General features: G+C 40.3%; 1 protein-coding gene across 2 annotated transcripts in view; it reads right to left on the bottom strand.

Moving 5' to 3' along the window:
- TMEM185A (transmembrane protein 185A) overlaps positions 1-19178 on the bottom strand; it is a 41140-nt gene that overhangs the window by 10132 nt on the left and 11830 nt on the right. For both annotated transcript variants that reach the window (XR_011998294.1, XM_025989322.2), the window contains exons 2-3: positions 6238-6414; positions 3484-3691 (exon numbers count right to left, since the gene is read on the bottom strand). Coding sequence is in view for 1 of the 2 variants with exons in the window: in XM_025989322.2 (XP_025845107.1) it covers positions 3484-3691; positions 6238-6414 (385 nt within the window). In the remaining variant the exon portion in view is untranslated. The remainder of the gene's footprint in view (positions 1-3483; positions 3692-6237; positions 6415-19178) is intronic.

Below are 19178 nucleotides of genomic sequence, written 5' to 3'. Positions count from 1 at the left end.
CCTCCTGAGGCTCTAGGTAGCTCTTTTTCAGTACCCTCCTCTCCTTGAACCCTGATGCCCCCCAGCACCTTCAACCCAGTCTTCCGTCTCTGTGAGAGACACAGCCACAAACCTGTGTGCGTTCAGTTGCTCAGCCTGCTGTCCATGGCTCTGACTGGCGTGACTGCCTGCTGGCTGTTGCTACCAGCTGCCTCTGACACAGCCTTCCTGCTGCATCCCAGGCCCAGCTCTCGTAGAGATGCCGCAGTCAGAGCCAGCCTCAGACTGAGTCCATTAACTGCTCACACCTTTACCCTGTCCCATTCCCTTCCAGAGAGTCCCACTCCCTTCCAGAGCCTCCCCACCTTGCTGTAAGGCACATTGGCAGCCCAATCACCTGAGCCACACCACCAGCAAGCACCCTGTATTCCTCTTCCCACTCCTGAAAGCTGTTACCATGTCCTGTCCTCTCTACCACCCCAACAGCTACTGCCTTGTCAGGCCTCTCTCCTCACCAGCGCCCCCAAATGCCTCCAACGCCTCCCACCTCCCCACTAGCCTCCCAGTCTGGAAGGCTCTCTGTTCCTGCCACTGCCTGCAAAATGAAAATCACAGGAAGCTGACTCATCTGGCCTAGAGTTATCCCAAAGTTGTCAGTTCACAGGGCATTCAGTGAGGAAGCCATTCTTTCCTAGGCCTCTGGGCTGAAAGAAATCCTTAACAAGTTCCATTGGATTAAGTAATTAAATCTAAACTTCACATTTATATCACTGGTAGCCGTCTAAAAAAATAATAAAAGTCATATAAATCAAAAGGAAAAATGATTTTTATTTCGTTCCTAAATAACCACAACTGATTCCTAAGAGGATACATGTGCCTGCTGGTACTGTACCATTTCTTAAGGCACTGCCATCCTCATTAGCTGTTCTCCAGACAAATTCTTACATAGTAAGTACTACCCTCCCCTCACAGTAACTACCAACAACTCCGCTTCTTCTACAATATCATCAAAACTAATGTAGGATAACCTAATAATAAAACTGTAAACGACTTGGAGGTAGTAGTTCATATCATATCCCCACAGCAGGTTGGTATCACGTTGCTTCCCCCTCAAAAATGGCCAATATCCCATGGTGCCCTGAGAGCTCACTATGGAGGTCTGGGGCAACTCGGTGCATGCTCTGAGGACTGAGGAGCTGGCCTCCCTTCAGCCCAGTTCCTCTCTACATCCTTCCTCTCCCCCAGCTCCCACCACTCTCTCCTTTCTACTTCATGCTCCAGGCAATTTTTTTAAACTGTGTGGTAAAATACATACAATGGAAAACTTACTGTCTTAGCTATCTGTAGCTATAATAGCTCAGTGTCACTAAGTACCTTCATACTGTTATGTGACTGTCATCAACATCCATCTCTAGAAGTCTCTTTGTCTTGCCAAACTGTGCTCCAGTCATCTTGGGGTCACAAGAGCTCACTGTGCGTGACACTTTCTCCTGCCTCTACATCTTTGTAGAGTCCCTCTGTCTGGGAAATATCACCCCCTTCCACACCTGCATAGGGTGCGCCCTGGCAAAGCCCACTGTTCCTTCATGTCTCTGTGCAAGCCTATCCCGTCACCCCTGAGTAAATGTGGGACTCTTCTCCCCGGACACAAGCACCAGAAGGGAGCTCAACTCCTGACATAGTGTTTCTTCTTCCAGGTCAGAATGCCGAGGGGGATTATATGAATGACTCACTTTTTGTAACTCTGCATTGGGAAAATATGGTTTCATGCCCAATGCAGTCCTAGCCCTTGTATATGCTTTTACTTTCTGAAAAAACAAGTTCCAAATTTGAACATGTACCTTAAACTGCTTCCTCAGTTCCTATCCAACTATATTTGGATGGTCCCCTCGGTGCTTTTCGACCTGAGTGACACTGCCCCTGCCCCAAAGGCTAGGAACTGAGCAGGGGTGCCCTTGGGTCTCATACACACTAGTGGCAAGAGCCTCTCCACCGACATTTAGTGGAAAGAGGGCAGACAGAGGTATCCTGCCATGCATTAGACAGTCCCATTCAACAAAACATTTCCTCTCCAAAAGGCCAACAGCACGTGTCCCTCTCCCACCAAGAAATGTTGAGCCAAATAGAGAATATCTGGGACACCTGGGTAGCTCAGTGGTTGAGCGTCTGCCTTTGGCTCAGGGCATGATCCTGGAGTCCCAGGATCGAGTCCCACATAGGGTTTCCTGTGGGGAGCCTGCTTCTCCCTCTGCCTATATCTCTGCCTCTCTCTCTCTCTCTGTGTCACTCACGAATGAATGAATAAAAAATAATTTTAGAAAAACAAATAGAAAATATCTGGAATGTGTGATCCCAATGATTTTGTTTAATGTTAAGTTTTTGCAAATCATTTTTGCAGCTTGGCTTTGCTTCTTCTGCTCAGGTAACAGAGAAAACATGCAAAGCAACATGGGCATAAAGGAGAACAGTAAGGATGACTGGGTGAAAATGGTGCCTTTAGCCAGCACAGGGAGTAGAGATTCAGGTGAAGTTGGAAAAGGAGTCTGGAGCTCACGTGGAAATGTGAGTTCAGCAGTGGGAATGCTGGAGGCGACAGCGCATAAGTGGCAGTGGAGACAGGAAGTGTAAGCAAGACCATCCCTGAGGAAGTATGCACAGTGAGGACAGAAAACAGCCAAGCTTAGGCTCCTTAGTGGTGAGAATGGAGCCAAAGCAGAGGCGGCCAGTGTAGTGAAAGGCCCATGAGTGGCAGGAGCTGCTGCGTGGCTGGTGGCCAGAAAAAAAGAGCTGAAAGGGCTCACTGGCTGTGGTCGGTTTCGGGGAGTATGAGGCTGCACAGGGAGCTCAGGGTCAGAAAGGCTCTGTTGTAGGAAGCCTTTCTGTGAATGAAGAGAAAGGCACAGGAGCCAAACAGACGACAGAGAAGCTTTCACTGCTGTTGTTCAGTTTTCTCTTTCAGATGAGAGAGCCCACAGTTAGCAGACACAGCGTGGATGAGCTTGGGAGCAAATGCTCAGAGGCAGCAGAAGGGGAGAGGGGGCTTCCTGGAGAGGAAGAAATTCTGTCGCAAGACAGCAGCAGAAACTCAGGCTGCATCTTCTACCTGCTGGTCCACCCAAATTTCAGACCTGTCAGCCCCCTCCAAGTCCACAAGCCAGCTCCTTAACTTGAATCATTCTCTCTCTCCCTTTCCCTCTCTTCCTTCCTCCTTCCCTTCTCCCTTTCCCCACCTCTCCTACTGGTCCTATCTCAGGAGAAGCCTAACTAACACAGCTGGCTAGGGAAAGCTGCAAAGGTGGATGAAGCCTGAGGGGCTGGGTGAAAAGCCCGAGTTCTGAAAGAAACTCTTTGAGAAAGAAACACAATTATTTTCACCATTTTTAGTTTCCTTATATACCACAATCTAGAGGTAAAGCTTTCCGACAAAGGGCAAGACATCTACATTACATTAGCTGACCAAAAGATTTCACTTTTTATAACATCCTTAAATAGATGAAATCTCACCTCCAGCGACCTGTCATGTCGAAAGCCCCAGACGCAAGCCGCAACGGACACGGGGGACACAAAGAACAGCGGCATGAAGACCAGCAGCCAGAAGTGGCTTCCTCTCTCGATCCGGTCACAGACCAGGACCTCAAACAGCAAGAGCAGCAAGTGGATACCCACTGCAATTAACATGGCCTTAAACTCCACACATGTTTCTCCTTCTGCTCTAAAAAGGGACGGTAGAAGAAGAAGAAGAAAAATGCTCAGTTCAGAATCTCCAAAACAGGTAGGCTGTCTGGGCAGACACCAACATAGTATCGTTCGATACTATGAACGATAACTATAAAGCCAGAGTTATTACTTCCCTGATGGGAAACATTGATGCTTTTGTTCATGACTTTAAATTTGACTATTTCCAAGATCATTCAAGTTGATTGCTTCCACTACTAAAATGGACAAATATCTCTTAAATCTCATGATCCTCATCTCTCAATGAATTAAAAACCATGCAGATCACATTTCATGCAATACTATAAAAATTACTAGCTGTATGAATGTGTGGGTTATAGTTCAAGAAAATACAGTAACTATTGTAAAGTACTATTCAAAAATGCCAATAAAACTATGAACGTCTTTTTTATATTTTCCTTTCTAGTCCATTAGGATGAATTAACACCTGCAGATGAAAGAGAAAGAAGAGCAGTTAAAACTGCTTCTAAGCAGAATCGGTTTAATTAGCTGTTTAAGTATCAGGCAGGAACTTATCAGATTAACAATTGAAAAATAATTAGGCTGCTAATCAGGATAATGCTTAAAGATGCATTCGGAAAGCCCACAGTATTTCATTCAAAATACAAATAAACATTTATGAAGTATGTACTTGGTGATAAATACACCTGAGCTTAGGACACAGAGAAAATGAAGCCAGTGGTCACTTGTACAGGACCCAGCAACATTCCACTGGATAATGTTAACACTGGAATGACCATTCCTGCACAACTCACTATGTTCAACTACACACATACAATTCCTTTCCTCAATCAAAAATCTTCAATTAAACCAACAGGGAAAAGCTCAAATAGCTTCTCAATATCAATTAGCAGAATCTGAAATATTTATTTAAATTTTCATTCTTGGGCAGCCCAGGTAGCTCAGCGGTTTAGCGCCGCCTTCAGCCCAGGGCGTGATCCTGGAGACCAGGGATCGAGTCCCACGTCAGGCTCCCTGCATGGAGCCTGCTTCTCCATCTGCCTGTGTTGTGTCTCTGTCTCTCTCTCTCTCATGAATAAATAAAATCTTTTATTTATTTTTTTTATTTAAAACCTTTTTCTAAATTTTATTTATTTATTTATTTATTTATTTATTTATTTATTCATTGAGAGAGAGAGAGGGAGAGAGAGAGGGAGGGAGGGAGGGAGGGAGGGAGGGAGAGAATGGCTGGGACACAGGCAGAGGGAGAAGCAGGCTCCATGCAGGGAACCTGACGTGGGACTCGATCCCTGATCTCCAGGATCACACCCCAGGCTGCAGGCGGCGCTAAACCGCTGCGCCACTGGGACTGCCCAATAAAATCTTTTAAATAAATAAATAAATAAGTAAAATTTTAATTCTTCAAGTTGTAAACATTAGATATCTGAAAATATCTCATAAAAAAGAAAAGATTTGCAAACTGCACAGGTAATCTCAAAAACAAATGAAGAAAGAAGAAAGAAAGAAAGAAAGAAAGAAGAAAGAAAGAAAGAAAGAAAGAAAGAAAGAAAGAAAGAAAGAGAAAGAAAGAAAGGAAGGAAGGAAGGAAGGAAGGAAGGAAGGAAGGAAGGAAGGAAGGAAAAGGAAATCTAAGGACTTTAAAACAGCTTACATACAAATGTCCCCCATCTGCCACGGCTCCTTGTATGTCTATTTTAAAGTTCTCAGATACATACGTGGTAATGTATGTTACATGGGCTAACTCTTATTTTTAAAGTTAACCAAGGTTTAAACAGCTGCACTTTTCTCCCAGGACCAGCGCACATGTCCCACCCATCTACCGGGCATTCCCTCCCTCCCCATCTTCCCAGGGAAGGTGGAGAACAGCCCCTCAAGCCCTTCTTTTCCCTTTCTGGAGTGCCAGTCTCTGCGAGGGAGAAGAGACTCTTTGCGTCACAGCAGCACCAGGCTATACCCCATGGCTGAGCTGACTCCAGGACCTTGAACAAGCTGAGGCAGCCAAGAAGAAAGGCTCAGCCCTCTGCCCGGCCCCCAAAGGCTCTGCCCTCCTTCACAGCATCTAGGCCTCATCTCCCTGTCTCAGGGGCTCACTGTTTCCTGGCCAAGCTACCCCCCAACACCCGTTGCTAACAGTCCTAAAACCCCAGGACTAGGAGCCTGGGACAAGGGGAACCTCAGTTCTAGGACTGAACTGGAGACAGATGTAGCCCTGATGACCAAACCAGGCCTTTGTTTTATAGACCTGCTCCTGCAAACATGGTAGTTTTATACTTTCTGGTCTAGCATAGTATAACAGTTCGATATTTTGGATGCATTTTAGATTACATTGGCTTTTGTGGGCTGGCTAGGATCTTAAGCACCCCAAACAACACTTTTATTTAAAAATGCATATCAAACACCTAATTTTTTTTAAAACGTAGAACAGAACTCAGTTTGCCTATATTATAGTTCTTATAAAACCCCAGATAGGCAAAGAAAAATAGTCCTTAGTTAATCAAAAGTGAAAAACAAGATATTGCTCCCTGAGGGTAGAGACTGATAGGTTTCATAAAGCAGCATTACCGATATTGGGGATTCCGTGCCCAGACTCCAGTCCCAACTGAGGCTCCCACAATGACCATCAGCTTCCACAGCCATATCGGAGCGAAGACAGCCCAGTAGCTCCACTGAATGATGCCATCCAGACGGAGGGCCAGCAGGACAGAGAATAGCAGGAGACAGGCGTAGATGAGGAATTTACTAGGAGAAAAGTAAAATGATTAACGAAGACTCACTTTTACAAATATATGACACCGAAGGGAGAGTACTGACACCAGTATTTGTGAGCACGCATGGAGTCGCTAGTTCAACAATCATGTACTGGAAGGTTCCCTGTAGTAGGTGCACTGGGTTAGGGGGCTGGGAAGTACACAGAAGAACCAAAATAAGGTCCCTGCTTCCCAGGGCTTCCTGGTGGGTGGGTGGGGTGGTCTACACCAAAACAGAGCAGTACAGTAGGGCCTGTGGTGTGCTGGAACACTGCTCGGGTGCAGTGTGAGGTATCCTAAAAGACCACACCTGGCTTCCTTCCGTCTGGGGGCACCAGGAGGCAGAGAAGTGGTGCCCCTGGAGCGGGTTCCAGAAGGTATGTGGGGAACTGCTGGGCAAGACAGGCCGTGAGATGAGGAAGCATTGCGAACAGAAGGAACCAGACATACCAAGACATGGAGGCTGAAAAAGGCTGACATGTTAGGAGATGGTCAAGTTTTGTCACCGACTCATCACTGGATTCTATTTTTAAAAGGGTATGGCACTTTTAATCTGCAGTGTTCAGATACAGTCACATTTTAGTACATGTATCATACTTTCTGTGATTGAACAGATCACACACACACACTCACATTTCCCATAAAAGGGGAAGAGGATGTCCTTGAAATATCAATTAGAAATTACACTGTTGAGGAATTCTAGTTCTAGCTTTCACAAAGTAAGGGGCATGGGGTTTTTCTTCTCACCTTAAATAATAAACTGGACAAAATTTATGAAACAAGAGCTTTCAGATACTGGACAACAAAGGCTGGTCCAGCAGAGGACTGTGATGACAAGAAGGAAGGGAGGAAGGAAGAAAATAAAAGCGGTAAACTTTATTACGGCTCCAGCTTATTGCCTAGAGGCAGTTCCCAGGATGCAGCAAGAAAGCACTTAACTCCCAACCCTACTGATGATTACTTGAAATGTAAATGGTTTACCAGTTAAAAGACAGATTATCAGATTAGATTAAAAGGCAGGACAACTATATGCTACCTGTAAGAAATCCACTTCATCTACCTATAAAATCACAGACTAAAACTAAAAGGACAGAAAAAGTTATACCAAGAAAGCACTAACCAAAAGAAAGCTGGAGTGACATATTAATATCTGTTCTAGTCTTGTAGTGTTGCTCTAACAAACCACCGCAAATGTGGCAGGTTAAAACAATACAAATGTATCATCTCATGGCTGTATATGTCAGAAGTCCAGAAAGGCTTGGTTGGTTTAGCTGTTCACATGCTTATGAGGCTGAAATCAAGATGTCAGCTGGCTGGGCTCTTACCAAGGGATTCTTGGAATAATCTGCTTCCAAGTTCACTCAGGTTGCCGGCAATTTGGTTTCCTGTGGCCGTGGGACTGAGATCGCAGTTTCCTCACTGGCTGTCAGCTGGGGCTGCCCTTGGGTCCCCTAGGTCTCTCTGGTCCCTGCGTATAAGCCTTCACGTCTCAAAGCAAGCAACAGCATACAATGAGAATCTTTCTCACACTTAAATTTCTTCTGGCTTCTCCTTCTGCCATATCGCTCCTGCTTCCAACGACAGTTCTCTGCTTAAGAGCGCATGTGATTAGACAGGGTCCACTTGGATAATCCAGGCTACTATTCCTATCATCAAGTCCATAACTGCAGTAGGCAGAATGCTAAAGATGTTCCCCAAGATTCCTGTCCTCTGCTTATTCAATCAAACACTAATCTAGGTACAACCACGAAAAGACTTTGTAGATAGAATTAAGGTTACTAATCAGGTGGCCTTAAAATAGGGAGATTAGCCCAGATTATCCAGGTGAGCCCAATGTAATCATATGAATCCTTAAAAGCAGAAAAGGGAGGCCTACGAGTGAGTCAGAGAGAGGTAGCAGAAGAGAGAGGAGGCAAAAGGGGAAGTCAGAAAAATTCTAAACATGAGAAGGATTCAACCTGCCTTTGCTGGCTTTGAAGGTGGAGGAAGGGAGCCATGAGCCAATAAATGCAGGCAGATTCTAGAAGTTGAGAATGATTCCTGCTGATCCAGCAAGAAAAATGAACCGGTTCTTAGCCCTATAACTGGAAGACACTAAATTCTTACAACAACCCAAAAGAGTCTGGAAGCAGATTAATCCCCAGAGCCCCAGAAAGGAATGCAGCCCTGCCAACACCCTGATTTTGGCCTTGTGAAACTCTAAGCAAAAAAATCCAACTTAGCACTGCTCTTCCTATACTTCTGAACCACAGAAATGTGAGATAATAAGTTCTGTGTAGTTTTAAGACACCAAATCTGTGGTAATCTGTCATGGAAACAACAGAAACAAATAATACAACCTTAGATACTTCTGCAAAGTCCCCCTTACCATGTAACTTAACAGAGAGGTTCCAGAGCCTAAAGCCTGGAAATCTTTGGGGGGCCACTTTGCCTGCCACAATATAAAACAAGGTATGTGGGTTTTTTGTTTTGTTTTTAAAGATTTATTTAGTTATGAGAGAGAGAGAGAGAGGCAGAGAAGGCAGAGGGAGAAGCAGGCTCCCTGTGTGGAGCCTGATGTGGGACTCAATCTCAGGACCTGGGATCATGCCCCAAGCCAAAAGCAGTCACTCAACCTCTGAGCCACCCAGGTGCCCCAAGGTATGTGTTTTTGAATAAGAAATATTACCAGGGACAAATAGGGGCAGTCCATAATGATAAAGAGGTCAATTTGTCAAAGAGGATCCAATAACTGTAAATATTTGTATACCTAGTAACAAAGCTTCATAATACATGTAGAAAATATTAAGGAAAAATGGAAAAATCCACAATTATTATTGGAAATTAACACTTCTTTCTCAATAACTGATGGAACACATAGAGATTACTAAGGATACACAAGTTTGTAATAATCAACCAACATGACCTAACTGATATTGATATAGCATTCCTCCTCCAACAGCAGAATACAAAATTCCTTTCAAATGCACATAGAATACTCATCAAGATAGACTGAATTCTGGGTCATAAAACAAGACTCAACAAATTTAAAAGGATCAAAATCGTTCAAAGTAAATCTCTACACACAATGAAATTAAACTAAAAATCAACAACAGAAAGCTATCTGGAAAATTCTCAAAATGTTTGTAAATTAAACAACTCTGTTCTAAATAATCCACAGACAAAAGAAAAAAATACACAAGAAGCATTTGAAAAATTCCAGACTAAATGAAAGTGGAAACAAAGTTTACTGACACTTGAGCTCCAGCTAAAGTGGTACTAAAGGGAACTTTATAGCATCAAATGCTTTCATTGATCTAAAGTCAATGTTCTAAGATACACTTTAAGAAACTAGGAAGAGGGGCACCTGGGTGGCTCAGTCCTTAGGCGTCTGCCTTCAACTCAGGTCATGATCCCACCAGTCCAGTCCAGTGGGGTTCCCTACTCAGCTGGGAGTCTGCTTCTGCCCTCCCCACACTTGTACATACAAATGTGCATGCTCTTTCTCTATAAATAAATAAAATCTTTAAAAAAAGAAACTAGGAAGAAAAGGAGATTTTTAAAAGCAGAAGAAAGGAATTCATAAACATAAGTACAGAAAAAAAAATCAATGAAACTAAAACCTGGTTCTTTGAAAAGATCAAGAAAAATAGTAAACCTATATAGTCAGAGTGATCAGAAGAAAACAGTAGACAAAAATCACCAATATCAGAAATGAAAGCAGGGGCATTACTACAAATCCTACAAACATTACAGGGATTAAAATGGGATACTAATGAACAAGTTTATTCAAGTAAATTTCTTGGAAGAAAGACATTATCAAAATTTACACAAGAAGAAATATTTTCATATTTCTTCACAGCTACAGGGATAGCTATAGATAAACTAAAATTGTAGTTAAAATCCTTCTCACGAATAAACTGTCAGGCTCTGAAAAAATCTATCAAATACATAAAGAAGAAATAGTACCAACTTTTCACAAATTCTTACAGAAAGAGATGAGAGGGGGATAATTCCCAATTTACCTAATGAGGCTAGCATTACCCTGATACCAAAATCTGACCAAGAAAGAAAACTATTTTTCATAAACATAGATACAAAAAATAAAAACCTTAAAAATTATCAATCTGAATCCAGCAATATATAAAAAAGATATTACAGTATGACCAAGTGTGGTTTAGTCAGATGCACGCTTGGTTTAACATTTGAAACCAATTAATGTAACTCACTGTATTAATAGAATGAAAAAGAAAAAACATGATTATTTCAACAGTTCCAGAAAAAGCACTTGACATAATTCACTATCCACTCAACATAAAAGCTCTGAACAAATTAGGAATAGAAGGGTATATATGAAAATAATGTTTAATGCTGCAAGACTAAATACTTCCCCTAAAATTAGAAACAAGGCAAGTACCTCTACTTCAATACATCTATTCAACATTTTACTGGAGGTTCTACCATAAATAATATATAAGAAAAAGATATAAAAACGATAACGAATTGAAAGGAAGGAGTAAATCTGGTATTTGAAGACAACATGACATTATATGTAGAAAATCCTAGCTAATCTAACAAGAAAAAAAAAAAACTGCCTCCAAATCAAATAAGTGAATTTAACAAAGTTGCAAGATACAAGGTAAATGTACAAAAAATATTATTATATTTCTTTATGCTAGCAATGAAAAACTGGGACACTGGTTTTTTTTATAAACTATCATTTACTGAATTGGTATCATGATGACACTAAATTCATATCTTTCAATAGTAACTCTGAACGTGAATGGGCTTAATGACCTCAGCAAAAGGCGCAGGGTTTCAGGCTAGATGAAAAAGCAAGACCCATCTATTTGCTGTCTACAAGAGACTCATTTTAGACATAAGGACACCTACAGCCTGAAAATAAAAGGTTGGAGAACCATGTACCATTCAAATGGTCCTCAAGAGAAAGCTTGGGTAGCCATTCTTATATCACATGAACTAAAGTTTATCCTGAAGACTGTAATGAGAGATGAAGAGGGACACGATATCATACTTAAAGGATCTATCCAATAAGAGGACTTAACAATCATCAATATATATGCCCCAAATGTGGGAGCTGCCAAGTATATCAATCAATTAATAACCAAAGTTAAGACTTACTTAGATAATAATATACTTATACTTCATGACTTCAATGTAGCGCTTTCTGCAATCGACAGGTTATCTAAGCACAACATTTCCAAAGAAACAAGAGCTTTAAATGATACACTGGACAAGATGGATTTCACAGATATTTCCAGAACTTTACATCTAAACGCAACTGAATACACATTCGTCTCAAGAGCACATGGAACTTTCTCCAGAATAGACCACATACTGGGTCACAAATCAAGTCTTAAAAGATACCAAAAGATTGGGATTGTCCCCTGCGTATTTTCAGACTATAGTGCTTTGAAATTAGAACTAAACCACAAGAAGAAGTTTGGAAGGATTTCAAACACATGGAGGTTAAGGACCATCCTGCTAAAAGATGAAAGGGTCAACCAGGAAATGAGAGAAGAATTAAAAAGATTCATGGAAACTAATGAGAATGAAGATACAACCATTCAAATTCTTTGGGACACAGCAAAAGCAGTCTTGAGGGGGAAATACATCACAATACAAGCTTCCATAAAAAAAACTGGAAAGAACTCAAATACATAAGCTAACCTTACACCTAAAGGAGCTGGAGAAAAAACAGCAAATAGATCCTAGACCCAGCAGAAGAAGAGAGTTAATAAAGATTTGAGCAGAACTCAATGAAATCAAGACTAGAAGAACTGTGGAACAGATCAACAAAACCAGGAGTTGTTTCTTTGAAAGAATTAATAAGATAGATAAACCATTAGCCAGCCTTATTAAAAAGAAGAGAGAGAAGACTCAAATTAATAAAATCATGAACAAGAAAGGAGAGATCACTACCAACACCAAGGAAATACAAACGATTTTAAAAACATATTATGAGCAGCTATACGCCAATAAATTAGGCAATCTAGAAGAAAGGGACGCATTTCTGGAAAACCACAAACTACCAAAACTGGAACAGGAAGAAAGAGAAAACCTGAACAAGCCAATAACCAGTGAGGAAATTGAAGCAGTCATCAAAAACCTCCCAAGACACAAAAGTCCAGGGCCAGATGGCTTCCTGGGGAATTCTCTCAAAAGTTTAAAGAAGCAACCGTACCCATTCTTTTTTTTTTTTTTCTTTTTTTTAAATGATGTTATCAATTTACACGCCCAATAGCATGGTTTTGTTTTGTTTTAATATTTTTTTCTCTATTTATGATAGTCACACAGGGAGAGAGGCAGAGACACAGGCAGAGGGAGAAGCAGGCTCCATGCACTGGGAGCCCGACGTGGGATTTGATCCAGGGTCTCCAGGATCGCGCCCTGGGCCAAAGGCAGGCGCCAAACCACTGCGCCACCCAGGGATCCCCCAACCATACCCATTCTATTAAAGCTGTTCGGAAAGATAGAAAGATATGGAATTCTTCCAAACTCATTCTATGAGGCCAGCATCACCTTAATTCCAAAACCAAAGACCCCACCAAAAAGGAGAATTATAGACCAATATCTCTGATGAACATGGATGCAGAAATTCTCAACAAGATACTAGCCAATAGGATCCAACAGTACTTTAAGATTATTAACCATGAGCAAGTGGGATTTATCCCTCCGGGATGCAAGGCTGGTTCAACACTCGTAAAACAATCAATGTGATTCATCATATCAGCAAGAGAAAAAACAAGAACCATAGGATCCTCTCAATAGAGGCAGAGAAGGCAGTTGACAAAATACAGCATCCATTCCTGATCAAAACTCTTCAGAGTGTAGGGACAGAGGGAACATTCCTCAGCATCATAAAAGCCATCCACGAAAAGCCCACAGCAAATATCACTCTCAATGGGGAAACACTCGGAGCCTTTCCCCTAAGATCAGGAACAAGACAGGGATGTCCACTCTCACCACTGCTATTCAACATAGTACTGGAAGTCCTAGCCTCAGCAATCAGACAACAAAAAGACATTAAAGGCATTCAAATGGGAAAAGAAGAAGTCAAACTTTCCCTCTTTTCAGATGACATGATACTCTACATAGAAAACCCAAAAGCCTCCACCCCGAGATTGCTAGAACTCATACAGCAATTTGGCAGTGTGGCAGGATACAAAATCAATGCCCAGAAGTCAGTGGCATTTCTATACACTAACAATGAGACTGAAGAAAGAGAAATTAAGGAGTCAATCCCATTTCCAATTGCACCCAAAAGCATTAGATACCTAGGAATAAACCTAACCAAAGAAGTAAAGGATCTATACCCTAAGAACTACAGAACACTTCTGAAAGAAACTGAGGAGGACACAAAGAGATGGAAAAATATTCCATGATCATGGATTGGAAGAATTAATATTGTGAAAATGTCAATGTTACCCAGGGCAATTTACATGTTTAATGCAATCCCTATCAAAATACCATGGACTTTCTTCAGAGAGTTGGAACAAATCACCTTAAGATTCGTGTGGAATGAGAAAGGACCTCGAATAGCCAGGGAAATATTAAAAAAGGAAAACCATAGCTGGGGGTATCACAATGCCAGATTTCAGGTTGTACTGCAAAGCTGTGTTCATCAATACAGTGTGGTACTGGCACAAAAACAGACACATAGATCAATGGAACAGAATAGAGAATCCAGAAGTGGACCCTCAACTTTATGATCAACTAATATTCGACAAAGGAGGAAAGACTATCCACTGGACAAAAGTCTCTTCAATAAATGGTGCTGGGAAAATTGGACATCCACATGCAGAAGAATGAAACTAGACCATTCTCTTACACCATACAAAATGATAAACTCAAAATGGATGAAATATCTTAATATGAGACAAGATTCCATCAAAATCCTAGAGGAGAACACAGGCAACACCCTTTTTTTTTTTTTAATTTTTATTTATTTATGATAGTCACAGAGAGAGAAAGAGAGAGAGGCAGAGACATAGGCAGAGGGAGAAGCAGGCTCCATGCACCGGAAGCCCGACGTGGGATTCGATCCTGGGTCTCCAGGATCGCGCCCTGGGCCAAAGGCAGGCGCCAAACCACTGCGCCACCCAGGGATCCCGGCAACACCCTTTTTGAACTTGGCCACAGTAACTTCTTGCAAGATACATCCAAACTATCATTTACTGCAAATTTCCTAAAAATCTAAAACTATTCTAAAATTAAAAGTTCATGAAGACTGCCATTTAAAAACATCATCAAAATATGAAATACTGAAATAAATGTTAACAAAAGATGTGCAAGACCTGTACACTGAAACCTACCAAACACTATTAAAGATCTAAACCAATGAAGAGTTGCCATGTTTATAGATTAGAAAATTTGGTATTGTTAAGATTTACATACTCTGTGTATTAATTTCCTATGGTTCCTATAACAAATTACCACCAACTTGGTGGCTTAAAACAATAGATGCTTATTCTCTTATAGTTTTGGAGGCCAGAAGTCCAAAAATAGTTTTCACTATTTTTACTAAGGTGTCAGCAGGGCCCATCTCTTTTTCAGTTTCTATAACTATATTCCTTATACTCCTTAAGCCCCTTCTTCCATCATCAAAACCAGCAGTGCAACATCTTCAAATTTTTTCTCTGCTCACATCACATTGCCTTCTTGTGTTAACAGTACATCCTTCTGCCTTCTTCTTATGTGGAAACCCATGACTGCATTTATGACCCACTTAGATAATCCTAGATACTGTCCCCATCTCAAGATCTTTAACTTAATCACATATTGTATGACATAAGCTAATATTCGCCCTTTTACCATAGAAGGTAATATTCCCAAATCCATGGATTAGGAAGTGGTTATCTTTGACAGCCATTATTTTGCCTACCACAGTCATAAAATTATTCTAAAGATTCAACAAAATCCCAATGAAAATCCCTCTGTAGAAACTGACATACTGATTCTAAAAGTTATATGAAAATGAAAGGACCTAATGGGCAAAACAATTGTGAGAAAGAACAAAGGTGGAGAATCTATACTACGTGCCTTTAAGGCTTATTACAAAATTACAATTATCAAGACAATGTGGTATTAGCACCAGGAGAGACATAGAGAACAGAATAGAATCCAAAAACAGACTTGTACATGTATGATCAGTTAATTTTTGACAAAAGTTCCAAGGCAATTCAATGGAGAAAGGATTGTGTTTCAATAAATGGTGCTGAAACAACTGGAAAGATGAGGAAAATGCACCTAGACTCTTGACCTCATGGCTTATATAAACACTTATGTGAAATGGATCACAGACCTACATGTAATAGCCCAAACCATAAAGCATCTAGAAAACATAAGAAAAAACACTTGCCACCTAGGGTTACGAAAAGATTTCTTAGATGGGATACAAAATTAGACTTCTTCAAAAGTAAAAACTCTTAATCTCCAAAAGAGACAGTTAAAAAAAATGAAAACCCAAGCCAAAAACTGGGAGAACATATTCTGAAAACATATATCTGACAAAGTACCTGTATCCAGGACATATAAAGAACTTTTACAACTAAAAAATGAGAAAACAATTTAAGTCAAAAATGGCGAAAAAAGAAAATAAGAACAGACACTCCATCAGAGAAGTTATTTAAAGGCAAATAAGCATCTGAAAAGATACTCAGAATTTTCAGGCATTAAGGAAATACAATATCAATGCAATAAAATAACAAGATAAAACTACACACTCACCACAATGGCTACAATTAAAATGATCAACTTAGACAACAGTTGCTGAGGATGTGGAACAACTGGAACCCCCGCATATATTGCTGCTGAGAATGCTGCTGAGTATGGTCACTTTAGAAAACACTTTGGCAGTTTTTTATAAAGTTAAGCACATACTTACCCTATGGCCAATAATCCCATGCCTAGGTATTCACTCAAGAAAAGGAAAAGTATATGTCCCCACAGACTTGTATTCAAATGTTCAAAACAGCTTTATTTGTAACAGCCACTGGCACCAACCCAAAAGTCCATCAATTGGTGAACAGGTAAACCAATTGTCGTATTATCTGTTCAATGGAATAGCAATGAGCAGTAAAAAGGAACAGAGTAGGGATGCATGCAACAACATGTGTAAACCCCAACTGCATTATGCTAAGTAAAATAACTCAAACTGAAAACACAACATACCGTATGACTCCATTTAGTTGATGTTCTAGAAAAGGTAAAAATATAAATACAGAAAACATATCAGTGTGGTTACCAGTGGCTATGCTGGGGAAAAAGTGGACTACAAAGGGACATGAGGGTATTTTCTGCAGTGGTGGAACTGTGCTATGTTTATATCTTTGGGTGGTTGCTACACAAATATATGGACTTCTCAAAACACAGAAGGCTGTGCACTAAACAAGGGTAAACTTTACCACATGTAACATATACATACTTCAATAAACCTGGCATATCTACCTGTGCATGTACAACTACCTCAGTAGCTGAGAGTTACAGGATGTTTATGACATGTCAATACTGGGCTGCTCTTCATACAGGATCTCACCTAAGGCTCACAGCAGCCCTGCAAAGGAGGCACCTTGAATAATCCCATTTTACGAATGAGGAACAAAGGTTTAGATGTTAAATAACTTGTCCCAGCAGCTAGCAGCTCACAGAGCTGGGATTCAAACTTAGATCTACTTGACATTTGACCCCAAAGTCCTTTTAATACTGACATTATACTGATAAATCAACATTCTTGGAAAAGCATCAGGATGGATACACAATGAGAATTAACAGCAACCTCCAGCCCAGAGGATTAAGGACAATCTTTACATTCTTGTTTATGACTGCTGATTTTTCTTCAAGGTGCAAGTACTGCATTTGCATTTGAAAAACAACAAAAGAAACTTGAATTGGAAAAGTGGGGGAGGTTGTGAGGAGATGGGACCTACAAAAAACTCAACTCAAAAGCAAACCTCCATTAATTAACTGAATTTGAATTTTAAAAAGTTAAATGAAGTATAAACTCAAGTACAAAAGCTCAAAAATATACATAGTAACACTTATAATGAGATTTCCAAATCTCCTTTAATACATACAGTAACAATTACGATGGTAACAATTAAAAAAAAACTACAGTGGGAAGACCATCAGATTTGGAAAGGTTGCTATCGAGAATATAATATACTGCCTTTTTGTGTCACAATATTCTCGTCTATAAAAATCAGAGTAACATGTACCTCACAAGGTGGTTGTAAGTTAAAGTAATGAATACAAAAAATGCTTTGTGTAAAGCACTACATTAGTGGTTCTCAAAATTGTTTGTATCAGGATTCCTTTACACTCTTAAAAATTACTGAGGAACCCAAAAGCTTTGTTTATACGGGTCATATCTATTGTTATTCACTGTATTAGATTTTGAAATGGTTATTTTTGAAATATTTATTAGTTCACTTAAAAATAATAAAGTCATTATATATTAACACAAGTAACATAATTTTAATGAGAAAAAACATTTTCCACAATTTTTATAGTTTTGAAATTTTTTTTATTTTTATTTATTTTTATTTATTTATTTTTTAATAAATTAATTTTTATTGGTGTTCAATTTACCAACATACAGAAAAACACCCAGTGCTCATCTCGTCAAGTGTCCCCCTCAGTGCCCCTCACCCATTCCCCCCCACCCCCCGCCCTCCTCCCCTTCCACCACCCCTAGTTCTTTCCCAGAGTTAGGAGTCTTTATGTTCTGTCTCCCTTCCTGATATTTCCCACACATTTCTTCTCCCTTCCCTTATATTCCCTTTCACTATTATTTATATTCCCCAAATGAATGAGAACATACACTGTTTGTCCTTCTCCGATTGACTTACTGCACTCAGCATAATACCCTCCAGTTCCATCCACGTGGAAGCAAATGGTGGGTATTTGTCGTTTCTAATGGCTGAGTAATATTCCATTGTATACATAAACCACATCTTCTTTATCCATTCATCTTTCGATGGACACCGAGGCTCCTTCATGTTAGGGAGTATCCCCCTTTATTTTTTATTTATTTATTTATTTTTATTATTTATGATAGTCACAGAGAGAGAGAGAGAGAGAGGCAGAGACACAGGCAGAGGGAGAAGCAGGCTCCATGCACCGGGATCCCGACGTGGGACTCAATCCCACTCCAGGATCGCGCCCTGGGCCAAAGGCAGGTGCTAAACTGCTGCGCCATGCAGGGATCCCTAGTTTTGAAAATTTTTTAAATGTCTGGCTTCATAAAAGACACCTAGATTTTAATATCTACATCGTGCATTCATTCTATTGCAATATGTTGTTTTGATTTGAGCATATGAAGGAAATCTGGCTTCACAGAGATTTGTAGTTAGAAAAGAACTGAGTATTTTAATAGCTCTTTCAGATAATGGTGGATATTCTTCTTTGACAGGATACCAAAAGTCAACCAGTGGTACTTTCCTGAAGGTTAACTGTGATGTGGAATCTGAAACCCTATCAATGAACTTTTTGTAGTCCACTACATTAAAATCCATGGGTCTCTTGCACTTAGAATGAATGTTTTATCCCTGCGTAATTATAATACCATGTGGGTTGATTGAAAAATATTAGTTCACTGAGTAATAAAAATCTTTCACATGTTGACACATTTCACTATACAAAGGCAAAAAAATCACAGTAGTTATTATCACAACCCATTATATAAGAAATATGTTAAGTAATGGGAGGCTGTCAAATTCAAGGGTAGATAAAACTTTTCAATAACTCTTTTTTTAT

This window comes from Vulpes vulpes, chromosome X (genome assembly GCF_048418805.1).
Source record: "Vulpes vulpes isolate BD-2025 chromosome X, VulVul3, whole genome shotgun sequence".
In the NCBI taxonomy this organism is placed as follows: Eukaryota; Metazoa; Chordata; class Mammalia; order Carnivora; family Canidae; genus Vulpes; species Vulpes vulpes.
The sequence above is the reverse complement of the archived record's forward strand: the minus strand, read 5'-3'. Positions and strand labels throughout refer to the sequence as shown.